This window comes from Ascaphus truei, chromosome 4, assembly GCF_040206685.1.
Source record: "Ascaphus truei isolate aAscTru1 chromosome 4, aAscTru1.hap1, whole genome shotgun sequence".
Lineage (NCBI taxonomy): Eukaryota > Metazoa > Chordata > Amphibia > Anura > Ascaphidae > Ascaphus > Ascaphus truei.
The window spans coordinates 276,322,390-276,347,312 of record NC_134486.1 but is presented as its reverse complement, the minus strand read 5'-3'; the positions used below and the strand labels follow the sequence as shown (position 1 = coordinate 276,347,312).

General features: G+C 42.1%; 1 protein-coding gene across 5 annotated transcripts in view; it reads left to right on the top strand.

Annotated features, from left to right (window-relative positions):
- Window positions 1–24,923, top strand: part of USP45 (ubiquitin specific peptidase 45) — a 109,660-nt gene that overhangs the window by 18,121 nt on the left and 66,616 nt on the right. For 4 of the 5 annotated variants that reach the window (XM_075597514.1, XM_075597515.1, XM_075597516.1 and 1 more), the window contains one exon: window positions 21,544–21,689. In XM_075597514.1, coding sequence (XP_075453629.1) covers window positions 21,544–21,689 — 146 coding nt within the window. Of the gene's footprint in view, window positions 1–12,121; window positions 12,290–21,543; window positions 21,690–24,923 lie in introns of those variants that run through there. The other variant, XM_075597518.1, reaches the window with a different exon arrangement.

Below are 24,923 nucleotides of genomic sequence, written 5' to 3'. Positions count from 1 at the left end.
AGGGTATATATATATGCTTTTAATATATACAAATTTATCCCTGAAGAAGAAGCTCACGCTTCGAAACGCGTTGGATAAAGATTTTTATTACTCTTAGAACTGTTATTTCCACAATCTGCGTGGTTCATCTACATTGGACTCATTTCTTCTATCTGTTGCACTCGGTATGCTGGAGTGACGGAAATATCACGCTTTACGCCGAGACTCCCTTTACAGCCGGTCGCAAAAACCACACGGGACATGTGACAAACCAACCTAGTGGCTAACTAGGCAGCCCCAGTGTTTGAAGTGCTTGAAGCGGTTGCAATCGGCGGCAGGTCTGAGGAGCAAGCGGCTATCGACGGCAGTGACCGGCAAAGGACATCGATCCGCACACAGCACCGGAGTGGAGGCTTCACACCAACATCGTGACAGCTTGTCTTGGAGGCTGTGAAGGGGAACTCCCGAGGTCTGGTGGTGGCAGTGCGACGACTGGTAACCCATGTCTTGTACATGAAATGCTGTATACCTTATGATCTGATGTACGCAGATATATTACCCTAATAATATACACATTTATATTTTTACAAACTTCACTATGTGCGTTTGCGCTGTTGTCTTTTTTGTGTTTCAGTTGCTATAGGGGTATCCACATCCCTATCAATATAGCTGCAGACTCCTGTTTATCGAAATAGAGGTTGTGCATTATTATTTAACACTAAGGTGGTGAAGCGGTAAAACAATAGAGGTAGTAATTTGCGCACATTATCCTGTTTGTTTTTCTATTGGCTTCTTACTGCATGAAATGGAACACTATAGTGCTCCAGGGAATTAACAGTGGACTTTTGGCGCTGATGGGGCAGTGTCGTGAGAATAATACCAACTTTTGTGGGGAGTGAACACTGTTCGAATCCTAGTGTCGGCTACTCTTGTGACATTGGGCAAGTTACTTTATCTCCCTTCACCCAACACACCAAAGTTAGATTGTTAGCATGGGGCAGGGCCACACTGTGCCTGCAGAATTCAGTGCAGAGTGCTGTGTAAAATTGTTGGCACAATATAAGAAAAACGATATTATGTAACGCTGTTTTCCCCCACCCCCTGGGAAATTCTTCCATTACACTGTGTGGTGTGCTGCATACCTGCTGGCTCATAGTAGATCTGAGCTTCCTGTGGTGTTATAGGGGAGAACAGGACAGGCTTTTGGGGTAGTAACTGATTTGTCTCTCCTGGTGTCAGCGCCTCCATCTCTTGCAGGCTCCAGGTATATGGAGACAATCCCTGCAGGAGAAACTCGCTTCCGCTCCCCCTGATAGATTGTAGTCTCAGGCAAGAGGATATATTTCAAACAGGCTCTCTTTATTCTGTACACTGGCAGAGGTTATAGCTCACACAGCATACCCAGTTCACTTCTTGGGGCTTCAGCCTCAGGATGTACCCTGGACATCCACTCCAGGCCAAGGGCACCTGAAGCAGTCCTTGCTCTTCCCTTACTCCCTGGTCGAGTAGAGGGTATAGTTCCTCACTCCACTCCACTAAGGGAGGGCGTACAGAACTGGCAGAGCCCTGCAAAGTTGGTTGGGTAGACCAGCCCCTCTCAAGGAGGTGGAGGCACTGACTAAATTTAGCAGTGCAGCTCCATAAGTACAAGGGAAGTAGGACCAGGTCAGAGTCCCTGATTGGACACACACAGGCCTAGTCCCATCACCTCTCCTGTGACTAACTGAAGCTGCTTTGGGTGGGGAAAACAAATGATAACTCCTGGAAGCCTGTTCTTACCAGGGCTTACTGCCAGAAGGGGGCAGACCGGTAGCCAAGGAAACCAGTCCTGACTACACTTATTATTATTATTACTATTATTTTATACAGTGCAAAGTTCTAACTAGCATTGCTTTTTTGCAGAATGTTCTTTTTCAGGCTCGGACCTCCTCTTTTTAAAACAGTTCGTGGGAGTGGTGGAACTACCATATGTGCAGCCTGGTCCTACCACCTTTAGGGGCCCATCCTCCACGCATTAGAACGCTGTTCCAGCACTTATTTTAGCAACCGGAACAACGTCCTGGCATTTCAAAAGGCCCCTTTCTCTCTACACCCTCTCCCGATGCCCTACCTGTGGTGCGAGGCCTTACCAGGAGGAGGCGCAGGGAGCCCACCTCGGCGGTGCTTACAAGGAAGTGGGGCCCAACTTCCACAGTCACTGCCTGGGTGGGCTCCCTCATAGCCGCAGCTGCCGCATAAGGACCCGCTCCACAGGTAGGGCCTTCGAGAGGAGTGCCTTTTATTTTTGTATGGGTGTGTGTGTGTGTGTGTGTGTGTGTGTGTTTCTTGCCTGTAACTTAATTTCAAAAACATCAATTTAGTTTATGCACCGTATTGGCAAGGTTTATATGTTAAAAAAAAAAAGAAAAGTTAATACTGGTTCTTAAAATATTTAACATTTCTGTATGTTCCAGTTCATGGTTATTTATACAGCCACTGATGCAGAGTACAGGCATACCCCACATTAAAGTACGCAATGGGACCGGAGCATGTATGTAAAGCGAAAATGTACTTAAAGTGAAGCACTACCTTTTTCCACTTATCGATGCATGTACTGTACTGCAATTGTCATATACGTGCATAACTGATGTAAATAACGCATTTGTAACAGGCTCTATAGTCTCCCCGCTTGCGCACAGCTTCTGTACAGGTAGGGAGCTGGTATTGCTGTTCAGGATGTGCTGACAGGCGCATACGTGAGCTACCGTTTGCCTATTGGGCGAGATGTACTTACTCGCGAGTGTACTTAAAGTGAGTGTCCTTAAACCGGGGTATGCCTATATGTATGGTTATAATTATAAGGCTTTTATCAGCCGTCTTCTGCAGTCTGTTCTTGATTTGTGTGATGAAATGCTTGTCCAACAATAGATTTTAACCCACTCCCCGTCAGCAAAAGGATTGAGTGTTTTCCCCTAACATTTCTTCTTACTGATTATTAGTGCTTTGTAATGGGTTCCCTAGCGTACGGTGGCAACAAAGCAGTCATTTGCCACTAAAGTGGTAAAATAGTGCAGGAGGCCTGCATGTTACCCAGTTTTTCAGAAAGGATTTGCCTTCCACTCAGCTGTAAAAATGTGCAAATGACGTTACTGACACACGAACGACTTCAGTAATTGCATTAAGCGGCAGGGATAAAGTGAACGCTGGGTTCCCAAAAGAATGCTTGCAGCTGTGAAGCCCTCGCATCTGATCACAGGGGCCGACGGGCCCACCAATCCATACATACTGTATCAGAGAGAAGCAGCATGTTTGACACACTGGAAGAATAAAGGGCGATTGCGTTCTAGGGAGAACCACCTAGGAAGCTGTTGTGGAAGAAGGTTAAGAGCCTGCAAGACTTTTCTGGGAGTGGCAGATGTCGTTATAATATCCTAGGCAGCCTTTGTGACTTAACATTCAAATGTTCAATTGTTATCCAAGTGTATTACTTGGGTACCATGCTGATAAGTACCTTATTGTTATTCTTAACTCTCTTATCAAAGTATTCTCTTTGCCATGCACTGTAACATAGTAAAATCCTTACATCTAACACTACTAAGAATTGTAAACTTCGGAGACCGGGATTATTTTCCATCACAATTCATTTGTCTATCTTCTGCTATTTTCCCTGTATTGTATTATCTTTCCCCCCTGTGTATTAACCAGTCTGTTTTTTTAATTGTCATGTGATGGCCTAACACACAATAATAACGCTTTTTTTTTCTAAGAGTTTGTTGAAATGGAGTTGCTCCCTCCCCCGAGTATTGCAATAGATACTAGTCTTAGTAGTTCATTTAATTACACCAAAATCAATTTGTTAATTGCATATTTAATTTCATAGAAAATACAAGACATATTGGCTTATAATAGAAATGACCCACGAGAACGAAAATTGCCTGTATTAAACACATGGCAGTGAAAGGGTCAAAGCGCGTGTCTTCATGCTTGAGAAGTGTTTTCTTTTCAACCCCTTTGCTTTGTAATGCATTATACTGTACGTTAAACTCCTCCAGCAGTAGACTGACCGTATAATGATGCCCAGTGTTAAGTAATGCTCAATAAGAGCCCTGTGTTCTTTTCCGTATTCTATGTTGCAGTGTTGATAGCGTAAGTCAGGGGTGGCCAACTCCAGTCTCAAGAGCCACCAACAGGGCCACGTATTGGGGATACCGCTGCTTCAGCACAGGTGGCTCAGATATTCTGGCTACTACATGAAACTACCACTTTAAAGAAGTAATCCAAGCGCTTATTTTTGAACATATATTTTTATTGTTTTACACAGGATTGAAGCAGGGAGTTCCCAGAGCTGAACTCCATTAATTTAATGCGTAGACCCCCTGCTTCAATCCGGTTTGGCTAGTAGAAAAAGTTCTTGCCAACATGGAAATGAGGCGCACACAGCAAGTAGGGCCCCAGCCCCCAAATATGGAAGACATCTAAAAGCAATGGACCTCATTCTCCGGAGGATGGATCGCCCCCTTGCAATGTAAACAAAAGCTGTCATTCAAACCTAAATCTGCTACCTACAATGGCCATACTCTCTCCAGTGAAGCAGCACTACGAGAACTGGAAGGCAAACTTGAACAGATTAAATTGGATATTGTTTGCCGTAGTGGAGCAAGAAGAAAAGAGGAAGACCTCATTGAGCTCAAAAGCAGACACCTTTTTTATATTATATTATATTACAGAATTAAATAAAATGGAAGAATCAGTGTTATAGGATTCATTGTTAACAAGAGTTGGAAAAGCAACAGAATGGAGTATGAAAGCTCATCAGAAAGCGCAGCAGGAATTGTCATTCAGTTGACAAAGATACAGGCTTCAAATAATCTATATGCAGTGGCTGACAAATCACCCAAAAATCTACTCGCCGAACCAAAAAACTCTACTCGCTACTTAGCCCCGCCCCCAGCCCGCCTTAAAAAAAATCGAATAAATTCCTATTAAGAACAACTTTTGTTTTTGACATAAGTTTATTTATTGTATTGCAACGAGGGAGACGGGGTGAGGGGCTGGGTGACTGGGTGGGTACAATACATTTTAAAAAGACCCCGCCGGCCCAATACATTTTAAAAAGACCCCCGGCACCCCAATACATTTTTTTTAAAAAACACCCCCAATACATTAAAAACAAAACAAAAACAAAAAACCACCCCAATACATTTTAAAAAAAACACCCCCAATACATTAAAAAAAAAAACACCCCCAATACATTAAAAAAAAAAACACCCCAATACATTTTTAAAAGACCCCCACCTCCCCAATACATATAAAAAACACACCCAACCCCCAATACATATTAAACCCCCCCCTACATATTAAACAAAAAACGGACTTACCCAAGACACGTGGGGGCTGTAGCAGCAGCACCACTGCTGGCTGCTGCAGATGGCCCACGGTGGACTCATTTCTGAGAAGGTAGAGGGGGAGGGGGCTGCCAATGCACCCGCAGGACCCTGCTGCAGATGGCCTGACTGGGGGGGGGGCTTTGGATGCCCCCGCAGGGGGTGGAACAAGGGGGCCGCAGGGGGTGTATGGGGGGAACAATGGGTGGCATGTGACTGCAGTGGGGGGGGGAACAAGGGGCCGCATGGGTTGACAAGGGGGCCATGTATTAAGACAGGGAGGGAGTAAGACAGGAAGGGGGGGAGTAAGACAGGAAGGGGGGGAGTAAGACAGGAAGGGGGGGAGCAAAGGGCTGACGGGCAAAAAAAAATATTGGTAGCTTGCCAAGACGCATCACACCAATCGGGGAGGTTTTTTTTTTTTTTTTTTGAAGCTTGAGCAGGAGAAATGAAACAGCACCACGTGTGCTGCTTGGGCCAATCGCAAGTGGGCAATTTCGAGGGGCGACCGGCTTTGTCGACCACTGTATGCGGGTGTATATATAGTTTAAGAGATCAGTTGTGTAGTATTACATAATACTTACTTAGTTTTTTTTTCAATATATATTTTCCATCTCTTAATACTTTTTTTTTTTTTAATGAGTTTTAATGTGTTGAGCGTCCCTGGGCTGCAACTTCCTCTTTGGATCCGGCTTTGACGCACACCTTTTTGAGCTCTGCCCTTTGCAACAGATCTGTTTGTGGTACTTTGTTGCTAGTCTTCCCATCAGAGAACTGCATATTGCTGAGCTGAAACAATAATGTTACACTTAGTAATATGTTACATGGCAGCTGTAGCATTTCACAGCCTGCAGCACAGTCAGCCAGCCATTTTGATAGCTCTGGGAGGAGGATATTGGTCGATCGATCACAGGAAAACTGATCGATCGGCAGCTTAGGTTATTATTTCTCATTAACGCTACTCGCATCTTGCATATAGTACATAATAATTGGTGTAGGCAGGACTGCTGCTTTTGCAGTTAAAGCAAATTACTTTTTTTAAAGGAATTCTTCCATTGTGTTAGCTAACATTTTGAAATAAATATAACTATTTGCGTTCTGTATACGCAGTTTCATTAACACAGACTAACCGAAGGTTCTTTGAGGTGAATAATGTTCATGGTGGTGAGCAGTTGTTGTTTTTTTTTTCCTCCCACAGTTTTGTAGGTTTTCAGGTAGGTTTATTGTATCCTATTATGTGGAGAAAAACGAAGTACATTTTTTTTTTTAATTGGAATGTCTGAAGACTTAGCACTGCTGTATAATGCTGCGCAAGAAGTGGTTGCTTAATAATAGAAATCTATTAACTATGCTCTTATCATCTAGACCTTCAGCTGAAGAACCAGAGAGGTGTGTTCAATAGCAAGAGGTTTGACCTTGAAGCAGAGGTTGCACATATAGTACTTGGAACAAAGACTATGATTAATAATAAAAAATAAAAAAAAGTTAATATATTGCTCTGAAAAGATTTGTGCACAAAGAAGATGGATAAACAAAATCTTTTCTTTTTAGATACAATAAAAAAACGAATTTACTTATTTATTTCTCCCTACACGAAAACTATTATTGATTAATTAAAAGGCAATAACATCAAATAAAAGCTGCGTATACAAATAAATTATTATAGTTGCCAAGTCCTGCTCCCATATGTTCATAGAGGTGTCTCCAGGGGAAGACTGTTTTACAGACGTAATCTCATTACACAGAGGATTAGCCTTCAGGCTCCTTTTGGTGAATGAAAGGGACTTTTACTCGGGACCCATTTCCCCTCGGACACTTCCCTGCGATTTAGTCTAAGATTTTATGTAGATTTGATATTGGTGTCCTGGAGACAAATACAGGATTGTTGGTAGCTACAGTAGTGAAGGGACTAGCTCCAGATGAGAGAGGTCCACTTGAGCACACCTAGCTATTATAGCTGATAAGATTTAACCTTTTATTGGTCTAATAAAATAAGCCAAACTAATTTAAAATAATTACTGGTGAGACTGTGAAGCAATTAATTACAAATGTGAGGAGGAAGATGATATGGAGGTGTGACTGCATAAATCAAACAACGACAAGACTATAATGGGATTTAATGTATATTTGTCCCACTTAATTGGGTGTGACAATGTCTCCCTTACTAGTGAATACTTTGATACATAGTGACAATGGATGCTTTAATAACCAGGGTAGGATAACTATGTTGCACTGAGACTGGATGTGTCCTCCCAGTGTATAAGTATTCTATCTGTAGCTTAATTTGGTGCTCTCTATTTTGACCAAAATGGAAAGCATTGTATTTCCAACATATACGCCCTGAAAAGTGGGTCGACCCTGTATGTTTGAGGTCTATAAGGGAGGGCAATGAGGGTAACTAAAACTGCAGTATGGTGTGGAGTGATGGTAACTGATCTAATGCCTTGTGTGGGCAGAGATACATAATCACTCTGCTCTTGTACTAATCACCTAATTAGTATCAGCTAGTGAGGAGCCTCAAAGAAATGTGATAGGGATGTTCCACTGTAATGATAAGTATATGTTAAGCTGTCTGATGGCTTCTTAGAAACTCGGTGGCTAAGTGGAATCAATCCTTCCATGTTGGAACTCGAATAACTGTGTTACACTGGAATAACAACGTATGCCAGCAAAGGATAATGGTCCCAAGTCTTTAAAGGTGCAGAGTAAGCAATATCTTACATGTGTTTTTATTTTAAATCCCTTCTGTACTATGAGAAAATATTTGTTGCATTACTTTTTTTTTTTTTAAGCAACTCTGAATTACATTTTTAATGTATTATAATGTAATAATAGTCTAAAGGTGCACTCACGATACCAGGTAACAAATCACCAAGGGTGCACAGCAACAATGGTCCCGCTGGCTGCAGAGCTGCAGGTAGATAAAAAATAGAAAAAGTACCTCTCCCCCCCTCACCCTTTTTTTTTTCTTTTTTTTTATAATGCAGCCAGCTTTTTTTGTTTCTATAGCAACCATTTACAAAGTCACAAATACTGAGTCAATACTCCTGCAGCCATTTAGTGAACCCCCAAGCCGAATCTTCTCCGATCGATCACAGGAGAGCGGATTGCTCGGCAACTTGGCTAATTACTTATCATTGTGTGGATTGTATTGATGCACATATTAACGGGAAAAAATTAACAATTATAATAAAAACAGCAGCTTGGACTGCTGTTTTAACATTGTCCAGTGCTATGGCAACGCGGCGTCATGCAGAGTGACGTCCCGCGTCCGTCTCCATGGCAACGGGGTGACCGCACGCCACGTGAACCCGCGGCATCATTTGATGCCACCAAACAATGTGAAGGGGCGCGAATGCGAGGGGGAGCAGGCAAGGGGGCGCAGCTGAAAAGGCAGTGTGGATAGCTAGATGTGCAGATCCATTTATAATGGCAGATCTAATTTAAAGGAGCAACCCAATCCGTTGTTCCTTTCAATTTTTTTTAATACAGATTTGAAGCAGGGGGTTTCCAGAGCTGAACCCCATTCATTTCAGCTCCGGGACCCACTTCTTCCAGAGATACTTAACTCCAAAGGGGATGCCAGTAACTTGCAGTTTTCAGCTTCCTCCTCACATGGGCCAATAGGAAGCTGAACCTGATGACGTCGCAGCTTCCTATTGGCCCGCAGTTCCCGGGAGCTTTGTAAGCAGACATATAGTGAATCCTGGAGTGGTTACCAGCACCCCCTTAGGAGGCAAGTCTATCCAGAAGCAGGGGGTCCGCGGGGGGGGGGGTTGATTAGTGGAGTTCTGCTTCGGTGATCCCCTGCATCAAGTTTGTATGAACAAAATGAGTGGGTGGGGATGACTTGAATTGCCTCTTTAAAAAGGAGTTCACTGCTGTATCATGATACAGCAGATGCTATTCTGATCTGAAACTTGGTTGCTGCAGTAAGTAAACAACCTCAAATAGTCTCCACTAGTAATTGTATCAATCTCTTAAAATAGCAAATGGCTGCAGTAGTGAAAGCCTCCCTACATCTTCCTCAACTGACAGATCCTGCTTGTCGCAATTGTAACGTCATCCGTAGAGAAGGGTGGGAATTTTTTTGCAGACGTGGATCTGCCCCGGATCGTCCGGTTTATGTGGTCTATGGATTTCCGCAATCCGTCTCAAAAAGGGCGATTAAATCTTTTACGGATTTTTTTTTTTTAAACATATCTCTGACAATCCACATGGCGGATAACGCGATCCGTTGGTGGATTTTAAAGAATCCAATCCGCAGATTCCAAAATCCGCCAACGGTTTACGGATTGTATCCTATGGCGGTTTTGAATTTGTCTGCACGAATTAAAACTGGAACAATCGGTCAACGGATTTTGAAAGGAAAGCTCGGGAAATTTAGGGAAATGGATTTTAACAGTTTCGCCCATCTCTAGTCATCGGGCGCACCTGACGTACGTTTCACTCCGAGAGGTGGTGGTGATGCTATAGGACTCTTTGCTGGCGATTTTGCTGGTTTTAAAACGGAGTCATGCTTTAACAAAGACATCCAATGATTAAATCCTGGGAAGGTGGCAGTTCTGAGTTCCACACGCTAATCTTCAATAGTTTGAGCTGTCTTTGTTTAGAGAATTGTTGGAGAAAAAAAAAAATCACAAATGTTTTTAATGTACAAGTGTCAGCTTATAAAAGAATAATAGCATATTTGAATAGGTTTACTTTTGAAAGGAGTAACTCATGGGTTATAGTGCTTTTTTGTAAGGCGCCATGGCCAAGATGTTACCTCCATTAACGTTATGTTGATCATAACACAGTATTCACTATGACCAGTTGTTGACAAATCACCAAAAAATCTACTCGCCACCTAGTACCAAACGTGTGCTGCTTGGGCCAATATTTACTCGCCCGGGGGTTAAATCCACTCGCCCGGGGGTTAAATCCACTTGCCCGGGGCGAGCAAATGTATAGGTTTGTCGAACACTGACTATGACCATCACCAGTTAAAAGCATTGCCCGCCAGCGTGCACCACGTTAAAAGGTGGGCACTTTGATCAGCTGGGTGGATTTCCCCCCCCCCCCCCCCGACAACTATTTAGTAATTTTACCCACATGGTGGCACTTTCCCTCTACGTTTGGTTTAGAGGGATATGTGAATCTTGTTACTGGGTTTTTAAGCGGTTCCTTCCTTCCATTTACATGGTGTTATTTGTAACGGCTGGTATTGTTCATAATCGTTTTAAGAAACCTCAAAAACGGAAAACTACTGCAGGATGATACCACAAGGAATTCTTTCATCGGGATAAACAGACACATTCAAGACAACTTGGTCTACGTGGGACTAGAGCAGGGGCAGCCAGCTTTAGTCCTCAAGAGCTACCAACAGGTTAGGTTTTCAGGATATCTCTGCTTCAGCACAGGTTGCTCAATCTGTGGCTCAGTCAACTGACTGAAGTTGGCTGCCCCTGGATTAGAGTTAAGTACATAATATTAGTGCTAAGAGTATACAAACAAAAATCTTTGAGATATATATTGTTGCCACTTTTCACTTGACTATGTACAGTAGGGCCCTGCTTCTCTGTGATTCGCCAATACGGCTGTACCGAGAAAGGGGCTGCCATGTCTGCGCATGCGCAGAATGTGTTTGCGCAGAAGCCGAAAATTGCCGGTCCTGCTTTTTGGCGATTTTTGCCTTGCGGTGGCGCCAGGGAACGTAACCCGCCGTACGAGCGGGACCCGTCTGTATAACTAGGGTGTGCACCAAAATAAAGGGTCCAAAAAACATTTTTTTTACACATTCAGCACATTTGTTTTCCACCATTAAATATATTAAGCTGCACAGGTTATGCTAGTCTTCCTTGAGTGTTCCCAGAGGTGTGGGATCTTCTTGTGATTAATCCCTTTGGGGGGAGGGGGAAGCCTTGTGCTTCTGTAGTCTTGGAAATGACTTGCCCAAGGCTGTTTCTCATCCAGTATAAGCTCACACTTGTGAGTTGGCTTGAGTCTCGCTGACCAGCTTGCTTTCTGCACACCAGACATGCCCAGTCTACATCAGCCCAAGGCAGAGAATCTCCCATCACTCTCTGGATAGAAATCCTTATCCTTAAAACTATCTGACTCGTGCATCATATGTAATATCTGCAACACTCCTTTTTTACATGTAGTTTTATTTCCTGTCTCTCTCCTAATTTACATGTTACATTTTTTAGTGTTAAGAAATGTTGTCCCATATTTACTTAGCAGGAGGCGGCTATTACAACGCCTTCTGGCATTGGAAGATACCTTACAGCCCACTCGTTACATTCGTAAATATGACCTTGTATATGTACGTTGCCTGGATATACTTAGCATTATTTGAAAGTTATTGTTGAGCTTTTGGGATGTTTTAATATTGCTTTATTTGCAACAGGCCTTTGCTTTTTGAAGTCATAAAAACAATTGTAGTAACATACGGTTGTTTTTTTTTTTTTTTGTCAAACATAATTTACATTAAAATATATTGCTGTTTGACTAGAACATTACTTTTGTTTCTGCATTTAGTATAGAACTCATGTAGCATGTTTTTATTTTTTTTTAATATGAATGCTCCTTTTTTTAAATGTATTTGCACATCAGGCTAGACAAACGGGACCTTGCTACTTGTGTGAAGCTGCTATTTAGCCATGAAGTGAAATTCATTTATTGCCCTGCAGATATGGTCCACTGTGGCAGGGCTGTCCATATTTGGTGGCCGTGCAAGGAGAGCCAGGTGGTGCTGCAAAGCATAGCACAGTGAAGCGTGCTCCCATCGAAGTCTGACATTTGTCATCCTGTGCTGCTGCAGGGAAGAGAAAAATCTGCTTTTCCATATGCTTTGGATTTCATTTTCTGCCTGCAGTTTTGTCCAGATGGCTTCTGAACATTGTTTACTTTAAGATGCTGTCCCAGATGTTTATGAATGCCGATGGATAAAGGCAACAACTGCGGTACACAAATATACAAATTATTTACACACATTTTTACTCGTGTGTGTGTGTGTGTGTGTGTGTGTGTGTGTGTGTGTGTGTGTGTGTGTGTGTGTGTGTGTGTGTGTGTGTGTGTGTGTGTGTGTGTGTGTGTGTATATATATAAAAAATATAAATGAGTTATACAGTATTAGGTGATACTTTTTTTTTTTTGAGGGGGGGATTACCAATTTATGACACACCTTTTATATTTGAATTAACAATTTATCACCTAATAATGAAGAACTAATTTATTCTGCACCATTGCAACTGGACTAACACGGCTATTTCCGATTGTGTGTGTGTGTGTGTGTGTGTGTGTGTGTGTATACACACATGCATACAAACACACACGTATTTACATTTTGCATTTCTGATTCAGGAGAAATATGTTACATGGAAAGCTGCATTAAAACATACCTCTCATTTTATAAGTATGTCCTGGGATCTAACGCAGAGAGTCAAACCATTCTATAAAGCCGAATAATTAGCACAAGTGAGACAGTACATTATTTACAAGTGAGAGCGATTTGTAGGAAGTTTAGCAAAATTTCAACTTTGATGTTTGTTAAATTTTGCATCTGTCTCATAAACAATTTTTTTTTACATTTTCTTTTGATGGTAATTAAGGGGTTCTTATGCACCTTCACACCGTCTGTGTATTTATATTAAGCTATTCTGCATGAGGGATTCTCCAGTGTATTAACCCCAACTTGTTTAAAAAGTGGAAATCCCATGTTCTGCCCCTTTAATTTGTTTTAGTAATTGTCTATGTACTGCATCTCCATATACCACACCAGCAGAGACTATACAGGGTAGGAAATAAAGATTTGTATCAAACATTTTTAATGGCATGTGCACCTTTCCACATATCCTGCAGATGCAGTTATAACCTGGAAAATATTTGTGCCTGGACAGCGGTACAAGAGCAGTGTACTGGAAACTATTACGCGCGACTTGTCAGTCTCGTTTTATTCCTCCTTTTAATTAAATGTAGTTTTTGGAACTGTAATTATGTTTCTTTCTGGTTCATGGAGGGAAAGCAATAGAACTCCCCATGGAGGGGTCTCTTCAATGCTGCGGTGCAGAAGAACCTTTTGGCATGAACATTCCATTAACGTAAATTGGGCTCTGTTCTGTCGCTAGAACACTTTTTAATGAGACTCCAGTCTTTAACTCATTAGTACAAATATGCGCGTTCATATGTCAGATGTAGATTGTAGCATCACCATTCTTGGCATTTATTAAGTCCATAACTCGTTTGCATTGACATGCTGCGTTAATCAATATTTGTAATCTCTGCAGATGTCAGTAATGCTCATCTTCAATACAGGAATTGTGACAATGTGGAAGATGCCACTGGAATTTTAGACGAAACCGTAAATCTTAAGTTATTTTTCGTGTTATCTCTAGGCTACAAGTTAATGACTCCCTGAGTTTAGCTGTCCCTATGTACGAAATATGAGAACATGGAAATTCAAGGCTGTTGCGCTGGTTGTACATTTCTCTCCTGGGAAATCCTGTCCGAATCTGGGCCTTTTAATCTATGATTTTGATAAAATCACTGTATATATGTTCTATTTTTATTTTTATTTTTTTTCAATCTGCGCCTGGCTATGCTGATCCTGTGCCACTGGCAAGGGAAAAAAAAAACATTGTCATCTGGGACAGCAGATGACATTTTGCATCCAGCTGTTGGATGTGTTGTACAAGCCAAACAACGAGGAATGGTCCCTCCCCCCCTCCTCTTGGTTTATGAGCTCAGGTGGGGCATTTTCTGCTTTCTTTTCACATCCACCAACAAAAGCCAATTCAGAACCATCCTGCTGGCAGGCTCACATTGGACTTATAAGTATGTCACTTTGGGGAAAGTATGTGATTATTACTAAGAGCACATTACTGATATTATAGAGAGGGATGTAATTAAAAAAATACCCCAGTTAGATTTAGAAATGAAAAAGTTTGGTTGTAAAAATATTCTTCACTTTAAATAACTTATCTCCCCAAAAATGTTAAATACCTGTCTGTGCCTTACTTGTTTTTAACCCAAATTAGTAAAATAGGTTATACTGTAGTACCTTTTTGATGGACCACATCTCAATCGTACAAGATATTAAACATCATAGCCAAAGGACTACAGATATGACCCATTTAGGAGTATGCACAATGGCACATATGCAGACCATTCTCCCAAAGAAAAGGAATATCTGCATACACCTGATTTTATGTCCCCCTAAAAGGGTTTAACAAGCACTATGAATTACATTTGTAACAAATTATAACGTACCAAGGAAGATGCCCGAGCTAATGTTTTATACCATCTGGAACATAGCTGTAAGAAAGCATTAAAAAAGACAATCGTGAATAGGAAGCTGAGGTCACTTCAGAAAACCAAGCACAGGTTGTCAAGGGACAACAAAAAGAACAGCCATAGAGCTACACTGGAGAAAAAGAAACACTACTAATACAGCACATACTGTACCAATGCTTCCACACCACAACCATGTGTAATCAGTCTAGCTACACACTACCCTTCCCCAGCAGAACACACTGTGTTATATAAAGTATTATCGTTCTACCCCACACTTACATATAATGGTATACAAAATTCAGTGAGAACGTGAAGGTTATTTGAGAAGACTCCACTTTAAGGAGTACTTTTCCAACCGTGAGCAGAACTATTCTGAAAACTCTTTACAATGTAAAGTGTTGTTGTACATTGAAACCCCCCTGCCCTCCTCCGTCACCTGGATGCAACCCGAAACTGTATGCCTACGTAGACAGTTGAGGATTTCTGATTTGGTTCTTTTTTTGGAAGCACAGGGCAAAACAAAATGTCCTATATAATCTCAAACAACTGGAAAAGAGAGTAATAAATACACTTCAGAATAGTCCACAGATCACAATAAAACTAGCTGACACCCACATACAGAATTCTTTAGATACTTCAGATCAGAGCATTTTATAATGCATTTTCGCCCGTCCCCAACTGACAAATTTGGAAAGCCTCTATATTTTGAAAACAGAAACTAGGGGACTCATATCTCGACTATACGGAGAGGTGGTCTGTTCGGGGCTAGCATACTCAAGGAAATTGAATTATGTGTCACAATAGGAACAGGACCTGGGGGAAATTCTAGAGGAAGAATAATGGATGGAGATATTCACGGCTGCTGCCAAAGCTCAATCTGTACGACGCTAAGGGAGAATGCGTATAAAGTATTAATGAGGTGGTACCTCACCCCGCTGAAACAAATTTATACCAGGTTACTCCCCATTCTGTCCAAAGCAATGTGGAGGGGAGGCAAATCTCTTACATATGCTGTGGTCTTGCCCTCGGGTGCTGCCCTTACAAGAGCAAATTAGAGATTGGTTACAGAGGATTTTAGGCCTCACAATCCCATTGGACCCCTGGCTGTTTCTCCTGAACAGGCCGGCCGTGGTGCTTTTCAGAATACAAAGTAAATTAGTGGCGCATTTTGCAACAGCGACGAGGTGCGAGATCGCAGCATTATGGAAACAGACAGAAATCCCAACTATTTCTTCAATCAGAAACAGAATTTGGTTCGTATGCCAGATGGAAAAATTAACGAGTTTGGTTAATGATACTGCCGCTAAATTTCTAAAAGTCTGGATTATGTGGCTAGCACAAACAGACATCCCAGGAGTGGATTGTACAACAATCCTGCTGTGATAGTTTCAGAAACATGTTCTCCGCTGACTCAAAGGGGACAGGAAATAGACTGGAGAGACCTAGAGCAAGACTCAAGGTAGAAAACAGAGGTGCGGGAGACATAGCCTAGAGTCCCGGAAGGAGAGCGATTCGGATCAGAAGATGGAAAGGGAGAAGGAAGAGAGGAAGACGGACGGACGGACTCCCCCTCCCTCTCCCTACCCCTTTCTAATTTAGGTTTCAATTTTTCTTACTCGTGTATTTTTGTGTAACATTGGTCTTTAATGTGAATGCGAAGTTATGACAATCTTCAATAAAATTTGAGTTATTAAAAAAAAATAGCTGACAAAGGTTCTGTGGTACAGGTAGCTTGTTAAAACCAATGATGAAATTGGAGAAGCAATACCACACTTTCTGGACCACACTTACTATAACAAAAACTCTGTAGACCTCCTCATGGGTTCCACACACAAAAAAAAATTCTCCTGATACAGTTTTCTCCAGAACACATTGAAGAACATCTCTTTAAACTCATCCCTGACTGTCCATCTCCAGGCAACTTTTACATGCTCCCCAATATTCATAAACCATTAGAGACTGACCGTCCTATCATCTCCATAATCAACACATTTACTGAAAATTACATTATATTGGGATGTATTGGAAACACACTGAAAGCAGTTGTATGTACTACAAATAGATTTATGTAGCATACCGCAGACCGTCTTAGAAAGCTCTGCAGTTTTAATGATTTACCACCTGACTTGATCCTGGTAACTATGGATGTTCATACTCTAAACACCAACATTCACTATGAAGATGAATCATCAACTACAAGAAATGTCTTATTAAAAGAATAGACACAGGAGATTTCTGACAATACCACATTTAGCGTTTTCTCGAACACAACCACCTCTTCAGTTTATACAGACAATGGCTACAGCAATGGGGTACATATGGACCCACAATATGGCAACCTCTCTGGCAGCCTTGGAAGGTTGGCATAGTCCTTATCTGGACAGAAGCAAAGGTGTCACAAATGCAACCCCATCATACCATGCATTCACAGCTATTGGTTCACACGCCACACCGATACTGGAAGATTATAGCCCTGCATCAGTATACTTATCCTTTCAATACCTCATGGATGAATGCACCAGAGGACAATATCACAGCTACAGTATGATAATCTTTTGCACACCTCATGCATATCTGCTCTGAGAAACCTCACACACTATGCACAGTATTTAAGTCTAATATCATTAGTTTAGAGATCACATTTGATGAAGAAGACCCCTGCAGTTTTGTAAGCTTATGTACTAGACCTCCTTGTACTATTGATATGTTGGTCCATTAAAAGATACTACAACCTAAGTGATGGAAGAAAATACTGTCTGAATTAAAAAAATGTTTGCGATACACGAGTAGCTTTTGGAACAGCCGGGTTTTTTAGAAAAAGGGAAACCTGGACAGATCAGGTGAGCTAAGTAGTCCTTGTCTGTTGACAATTTCTATTTTACTATGTTTGTGTATTAAATCTTTAGCTTGGCATTACAAGTTTAGGGTCGGAGTTCCCACTCTCCTTTTATCTTTTGCATGACCAGGTTCTGCTCTTCCATTGAGTGTCTGGCCGCTGCTGCATCTCACTGTTAAAACTCAAAGAAGGTTCTTTCCCACAACAGTGTTGTTACCTGTACTGAAACGTGGGTAAAAAAGTTTTCAGTACAGTCATTGGAAGGCTGTAGGTACAATTGTTATCTGGATCAATCTAAATGGAAGATGTGTGAGAGAATTAAAACGGTGCTGACAGTTAGGATTGCTCTATGTTTCAACAATTCATTTTCTGGGGTGTCCTGTACATGCAGTGCCAGACTTAAGCATAAGGCTGCGGACATACCTTAATCAGACTGGCCATACTATGCACAATCCGGCGCACGCGGAAGCACAACGGCACGGCAGGATTTGGATGAGACAAATGAATTTGTTTTTTCGCACGACGGCCGCGTCACGTGAGCGTTTGAGCTAATGAGGGGGAACAAGCCTGGTGACGTCACGGCCACGCCTCCCCATCGTCTGAGTGAACAGAGTCCACAGTTCGCTGAGGTGACAGGCGCGCGCCGCCTTGTGCTCCGTCGCGCGCGGCTACACTATGGCCGCAGCCTAAGCTAACTAAGGGCTCGTCCAGGGTGGCGCTGAGCGGGCGCGCACGCTCACGGTAGACACATTGCGACAATGCACGTGTTCTGCGTGAGTGGGCGGGGCGCGCCTGCTTGCCACTCAGCTTCTTGCCAAGCAAGCAAATTTGAATTTGCAGCTCGCAAGCGCATCCCGTGAGCGGTTCGCCCAATGAGGGCGAACCAGCTCCGTGACGTAGAGGCCGCGCCCCCAGATGCGTGCGCACCTAGCCGACCAGGAAAAGCCTGGCCGAGCAGGGCGCAGCACTGGAGCGCCAACGCGCCTCTACCGACCCTGGACGAGGCCTAAGCTACAGCTCAGGGCCTCACAATATGAGAGACTTCAAAAATAGAAAAAAAATAATGCAGTTTTAAAATTGGTTGATAAATGAAGAAGATATGGGGGGGAAAAAGATTCTCGAAAAAATATAGAAATTTTTGTTCTCGTATGACCCTAAGCATCATGTGCATCGAACGTGACAAACTTTGTAGCTTCTTTGAGGACCTCAATAACATGGCTCTCCAAAAATCACAAAGGAAAATGTTTTAATATTAAAATGAATGTGATGTACAAACACGGTTCATTTTCGCTTTACACCGTCGCCTTTGTATGTAGTAATGCTAGTATAATGCTTTCTTCATTTCCGTTTCATGTTTATATTTTCAATGGTCCCTTCAGTCAGAATAGTAAAAGGGTGTGTGCCACGAGCATGCGTATTTCAAGTGAAACTTCTTTGCCTTTTGTCACAGATTTTTATTTGTGATGGTGATGTTTTTAATTAAAAATCAAAACACAATTTCAGTGACAAAACGTAAAGACGTTTGACTTAGAACGAGCATGCTCGGCACCCCCCCCCCCCCCGTTTTAGCTATTTGCACTTCTATATGTATACTAGCTGTGAAATCCTAGTTTGTGTGTGTGTGTGTGTGTGTGTGTGTGTGTGTGTGTGGTCTGTCTCCCAAGTGTTGGTGCTGCGCCGGAGGCCTCTGCGCATGCGCGATGTGCCGGTGGCCTCTGCGCAGGCGTTATACGACAGAGGCCCGTGGACCCTTCTGCGCATGCTCTGGGTCCCGCGGCCGTTTCTGCGTCATGACGTCACTTCCGTCATGCGTTTTTGTGACAACTAATGACATTTTCCACATCAAAACTCTGTAGGTGCCAGCAAAGAAGTTTCACTTCAATAAATCTTTTTCTAATTTTTGGGGCCTATTAAAGAGGCAATTCAAGGCGATTTTTTTTTTTTTTAATTTAAAAATAAATAAATTAAATACAGGATTCAAGCAGGGGGTCTTCGGAGCAGAATCTCACTAATTGCAGCTTCCATAGTGGGTGCCGGTAGCCACTCTAGGGTTCACATTGTGGCTGTTTTTCACATTTTCAAAGTTCCCTGGTAATGCAGGCCAATAGGAAGCTGTGATGTCTTCCGGTGCAGCTGCCTATTGGCCCATGTGACGCTGGAGCTTAGAACTGTAGAATACCGGCACCCCCTTTGGAGGTATCTCCGGAAGCCTTGTGACCCTGGAGCTGAAATTAATGAGGTTCAGCTCCGGAGATGACCTACTTCAACCCTGTATTAAAAAATGAAAATAAATAAGAAAGGGCTTGGATTGCTCCTTTAAACTTGATATAAGTCAAAGTCCGGTCCTGCGGACATGCGTTCCCACTTGGACATGTGTAAAAGGGTTTAATAACCAAACTGAACGTCAGGGCACTAAAATGAGCACACCCCCCCAAAATCATCACACAGCACCCCAATGATACTCCCAGTACCAGGTACTGGCAAAGGGTTATTATACCTATGTAATTGAACAAAATGGGGTGATAAAATGTGAACGAAAATGACTGCTTCACAGTATAAACGGGTTTTATTAGAGCTCAAAGACAGGCCATATTACATTCTAGTTTAAATATAACAAAACGAGTTACAGTGCTTACAGAGGCTACAAGATAACACACAGAAAAAGAAGGGGCAGTTTATAAATAAGACAGAATACAACCGAAGCCTATAGTTGAAGCAGCTTTGAACAGGCACTTCACATGTCTGGTAATAGGTTTCCCCCATTGGTTGACTGGGAGTAATTATAAAACCCACACACAAACAAGTGTACCCCTACGATTAGTGTAAAATGTGTGTTTCAGACCTGAAATATAATACATTTCTTTTTAATCTTGCGAGAGAACCTATATACTATGACGGACAAGTAGCAGTGCACCATAATTCGTCTTTCTCTTTCCCCTTATAACCTAGGGTCTGGGAAAGTGAATTGTTTAATTTTACGTATACGCAAGGAGTATAAACCACTCAATAACTCTCTCCCAGTAGTTAACAGATTCCTGGTACCATCATTACCATACTCTAGATAATCTACAGTGTGTACATTTTTTACATGTAAGGAACATGTATTCTTGAGGGCTAGACATATTTTGTATTACTTGTGGTGTTTTATTTATTTCTACACTTTCTACACTATGACGACTGAGTAACATTCACAGGTCAGATTTCTACATGAGCTCACTAAGAATTCTACAGACCATAAATAATTATGAATGCCTGTTAGCCTGTAATTATATAAATTATACTAACCTCCAGGTAAGGAATTTTTATCATGGTCTTGGAAGCTTTCTCAGCACCATTGTGTGTGAATATGTATGCGTGTGTTCTGTCTGTGTAGATATAGATAGCAAATGGAAATATTACTGTATGCTCATTTGCATGTCTTAGACAGGTCTGCAACCCTGCATTTCACCATTATCACCCAGCATTCAGTGCTTCCACCTCAGCAAGGGATTCTGGGAACGACATGCAAATGAGCACACAGTGCCACCTTTTGCTTCAAAACCATATAACATGGTCCTCTAAAGCTTATACTTGCTACATTTCACAGCTTTTGAGCACAGCCTGGGTTAAGATGCATAGCCATTAAACCCACCCACAGACAGCTGTTTCAACCTTAATGGATGTCATCCTTGTGAGGTTCATTTTGCAAAGCCAGTATAACCAACCTCACACTGATGAGATCCATTAAGGTCGAAACGGCTGTCTGTGGGTGGGTTTACTGGCTATGCATCTTAACCCAGGCTGTGCTCAAAGCTGTGAAATGCAGCAAGCAAAAGCTTACAGGGGACCATGTTATATGGTTTCGAAGCTTAAGGTGGCATGTCATTTCCCAGAATCCATTGCTGCAGTGGAAGCACTGTGTGCTGGGTGATAATGGTGAAAGGTGGGGTTGCAGACCTGTCTAATACATGCAAATGAGCATACAGTAATATTTCCATGTACTGTGGAGGGTTTTTGTCACTTTTTTTACCCACAATAACGTAACTAAGTATAGATATAGATAATTTGTGATTTATATATATATTTATATATTTATATTGTATCTTCCAGGTTCTTCTAAGGTTATACGACTGCGAGAGGAAAACGGTGACGATTTTGACACACTGAAAGGAAAAGGCTCTGTCAACAGCACCTCTGTGCCAGTGAAAGGAATTAATAATTTAGGCAACACTTGCTTCTTTAATGCTGTCATGCAGGTAAAGGAAATATTCATGTGTGTGTATATAAAGTTTTTATGCTATGTCTTTACAATGTGCATTGTGTGTGTGTTCACACATGTATGTCAACGTGCTTCTATAAAGCTTTGCAAAAAAACATTCATAGCCATATGTATGGGTGAGAGAAGATTTGGCTTCATTTCTGGGCATTTTGGAAAGCGATATTAGGCAACACGCGCATTGAGGTAAAGTTCAATGAGCACATGGTTGGAATAGCCACAATTCCTTTCCGGTGAACACAACCTCATAATACATTATATCAAGTAGGGCACACTTGACATCTTTGCGTGGGCATAGGTAGCATCAGTGCTGGAATCCTGTGCAATGTATCAAGCTGTTCTGTGATGTACTAATGGAGCCAGATTTATGTTTGCGTTGCATGGTTGATTGCTGTTGGCAGAGCATTGGTGGAAGTGGTAAGTGCATGATCTGCTATAATGCCTAATTAGTTCAAGCCCAAGAGGCATTTATCTCCCTTCCATGTGGGCTAATGTTTATTGAATCTTCTACCTTTTTTACACATTATTATCGTAACATGCAGATGTTTTATTTTACAAGCTTATTTCCCCCCATAAGAATGGACTGTGAATGGCCCTGCTGTATGTTATTGCCTGCTAAATGTGATACATCCATTAATAGTATTCGATATCAATTACGGTTTCATATTGTCATCAAATATATCTTCTGTCTTATGTTGTCATTATCTGAGGTAAAAAGCTCAGATATTATTAGCGTGCCATCTCATGTATGCAAGATCTTTTTGCTCAAAATATTAGAAAATTGTAAAAAAATAAAATATATATATATATATATATATATATTTTTTTTTTTAATGATTATTAAACAAGTAGGAAAATTATCAGGAACATTCTCTGTTAGAGAATCAGCATTGAAGGTTACATGTGTCGATTTATTTTCACATTCTTAGGCTACGCTTATAGTGCCGGCGATGCGACGTTGCTCGAAAACAAATGTATTGTCGCTGTTGCAAGCGCTTATAGTAAGCGCGACAAGACGGAAGCGATGCTGGCGGCACAATTTTTTTTTAAGCCGGTCAAATTTGATTTTTCAGAGGCTGTCGCCACATGTGACAGCCTCTGAACCAATCAAAGACCTGGTCAAGCAAACAAAAGAAAAATTTGTGCGCCTGGTGATCAATTCGTGAAACCACTCACCGTACAAGGGATTGACAAATAAATCCAGGTGTGATTGAAAAATAAAATAAATTGGAACGAAATACACCTTAATGATGTGAATAAAATTGAATCCTATAATATATACACTTTAAACCATTGATAGGTTGTGTGACATGAACCATTAGGAGTGAGAGGGGTTGATTGTGGCTATAAAACAAAAAATGGCAAACGGAACCAAATTGACCCAAACAGATAAGCAGCTTCCAATGCAAGGTACCCAAACCTTGCTGAATAAGGACAATAAACAAACAAACAAACAGGGAAGCGCTATATGAGTTAGGATCAGGCCCAGCAGCCACTTTATGTTGAAAACCACATATGAAATAAGCATATAATTACATGAATAAATACACAAAAAAATATAAAATAAATAGCACAAGTCTCTGCCAGAGAGAAATTGTCCAGGTGGTGTGAATACAAGTTAATGCCCCTGTCTGATATGACAGACTCGGGCAAGAGTGGCCTTTGAGAGGTTAAAATCCAGAGTGGTAGCTTAGATGGAAAGCGCTACCAACTGTGCAGGTATTGTAGTGTGTAGAAATGGGAAGGTGCCGTAGGCATCAAATGTGGAAAACGCTCACCCAGACTTCATACACTTCGCGCTGGTGGCTCCTTTTGTTTCCTCCTTCACAGCACTCGCTGCAGAAACACCGCTCCACAGCTCTCCTGGGCTCGCACACCAGTGATGGAACTGCTCACAGGGGTTGCAGCTCTTGTGCATTCCTGTCTCATTGCCCCAGTCCTGGTGGTTTAATGTGGAGTCCCTTGGAGAGTGTACTGCGGAGGCTGTGAAATTTTGAAGCTGTGTGGGGTGCGTGAGATTCGGCTCTCAGCCCCTGTGCGCTCCGGTAGTTCCAGGCAGCGGCCGGGAAGGGTTGGTGCGTCACGTCCGGCCGTGACGTCATACCCGGAAACCCGGCGCCCTGTGAGCAGTTCCATCACTGGTGTGCGAGCCCAGGAGAGCTGTGGAGCGGTGTTTCTGCAGCGAGTGCTGTGAAGGAGGAAACAAAAGGAGCCACCTGCGCGAAGTGTATGAAGTCTGGGTGAGCGGTTTCCACATTTGATGCCTACGGCACCTTCCCATTTCTACACACTACAATACCTGCACAGTTGGTAGCGCTTTCCATCTATGCTACCACTCTGGATTTTAACCTCTCAAAGGCCACTCTTGCCCGAGTCTGTCATATCAGACAGGGGCATTAACTTGTATTCACACCACCTGGACAATTTCTCTCTGGCAGAGACTTGTGCTATTTATATATTTTTGTGTATTTATTCATGTAATTATATGCTTATTTCATATGTGGTTTTCAACATAAAGTGGCTGCTGGGCCTGATCCTAACTCATATAGTGCTTCCCTGTTTGTTTGTTCAAAGACCTGGTCGCCCGCGACGTCGCTGGAAAGCAAATTACAACTTTCGCTAGCCGTCGCCGGCACTATAAGCTCGGCCTTAGGCATGTGAGTTGTACTACGAGTGCTGTACAAGCCCCTTTTTGTAACAAAGTTATATTTTAAGAATGATGTAAGAGGACATGTGCAGAGGTATGCAATGGAGACTGTTTTAAGGTGAAATTAAATACGGCTTTTATAGTGCCTGTTTCTTTAACACAAGAAAACATCCAAACGTATGCAAATAAGAGGTCAAACAAAGCTTCTGTTCCACTTGGGAGTATTTCTAGTTAAACCTATACAGTCCACAACTCCCTTTAGATTAGCATGTCTCCCAGCCCCAAACATATATCTTGATATGTGCAGATATACAAAAAGTCTTAGAAAGGAAAGTCTTATCTATCTCTTGTAGGGGAAGAGTTCTTTGTTCTCCAGGTTTAGAAGTACTTTCCCCTGTGTCTTGCTGGCAGCGTGCAGTCTCTTCTGGCAGGCTCAAGACGCCTGTCTCCTTGTTCAGCTCACAGGTGTGCTAAGGAGTCTCTCTTCCTGTCTCAGAGGCAGGCTTTTTCTAACACCTCTAATCAGCCAGGTGCTGGTCAATTAACCAGCACACTGCTGGATTAGAG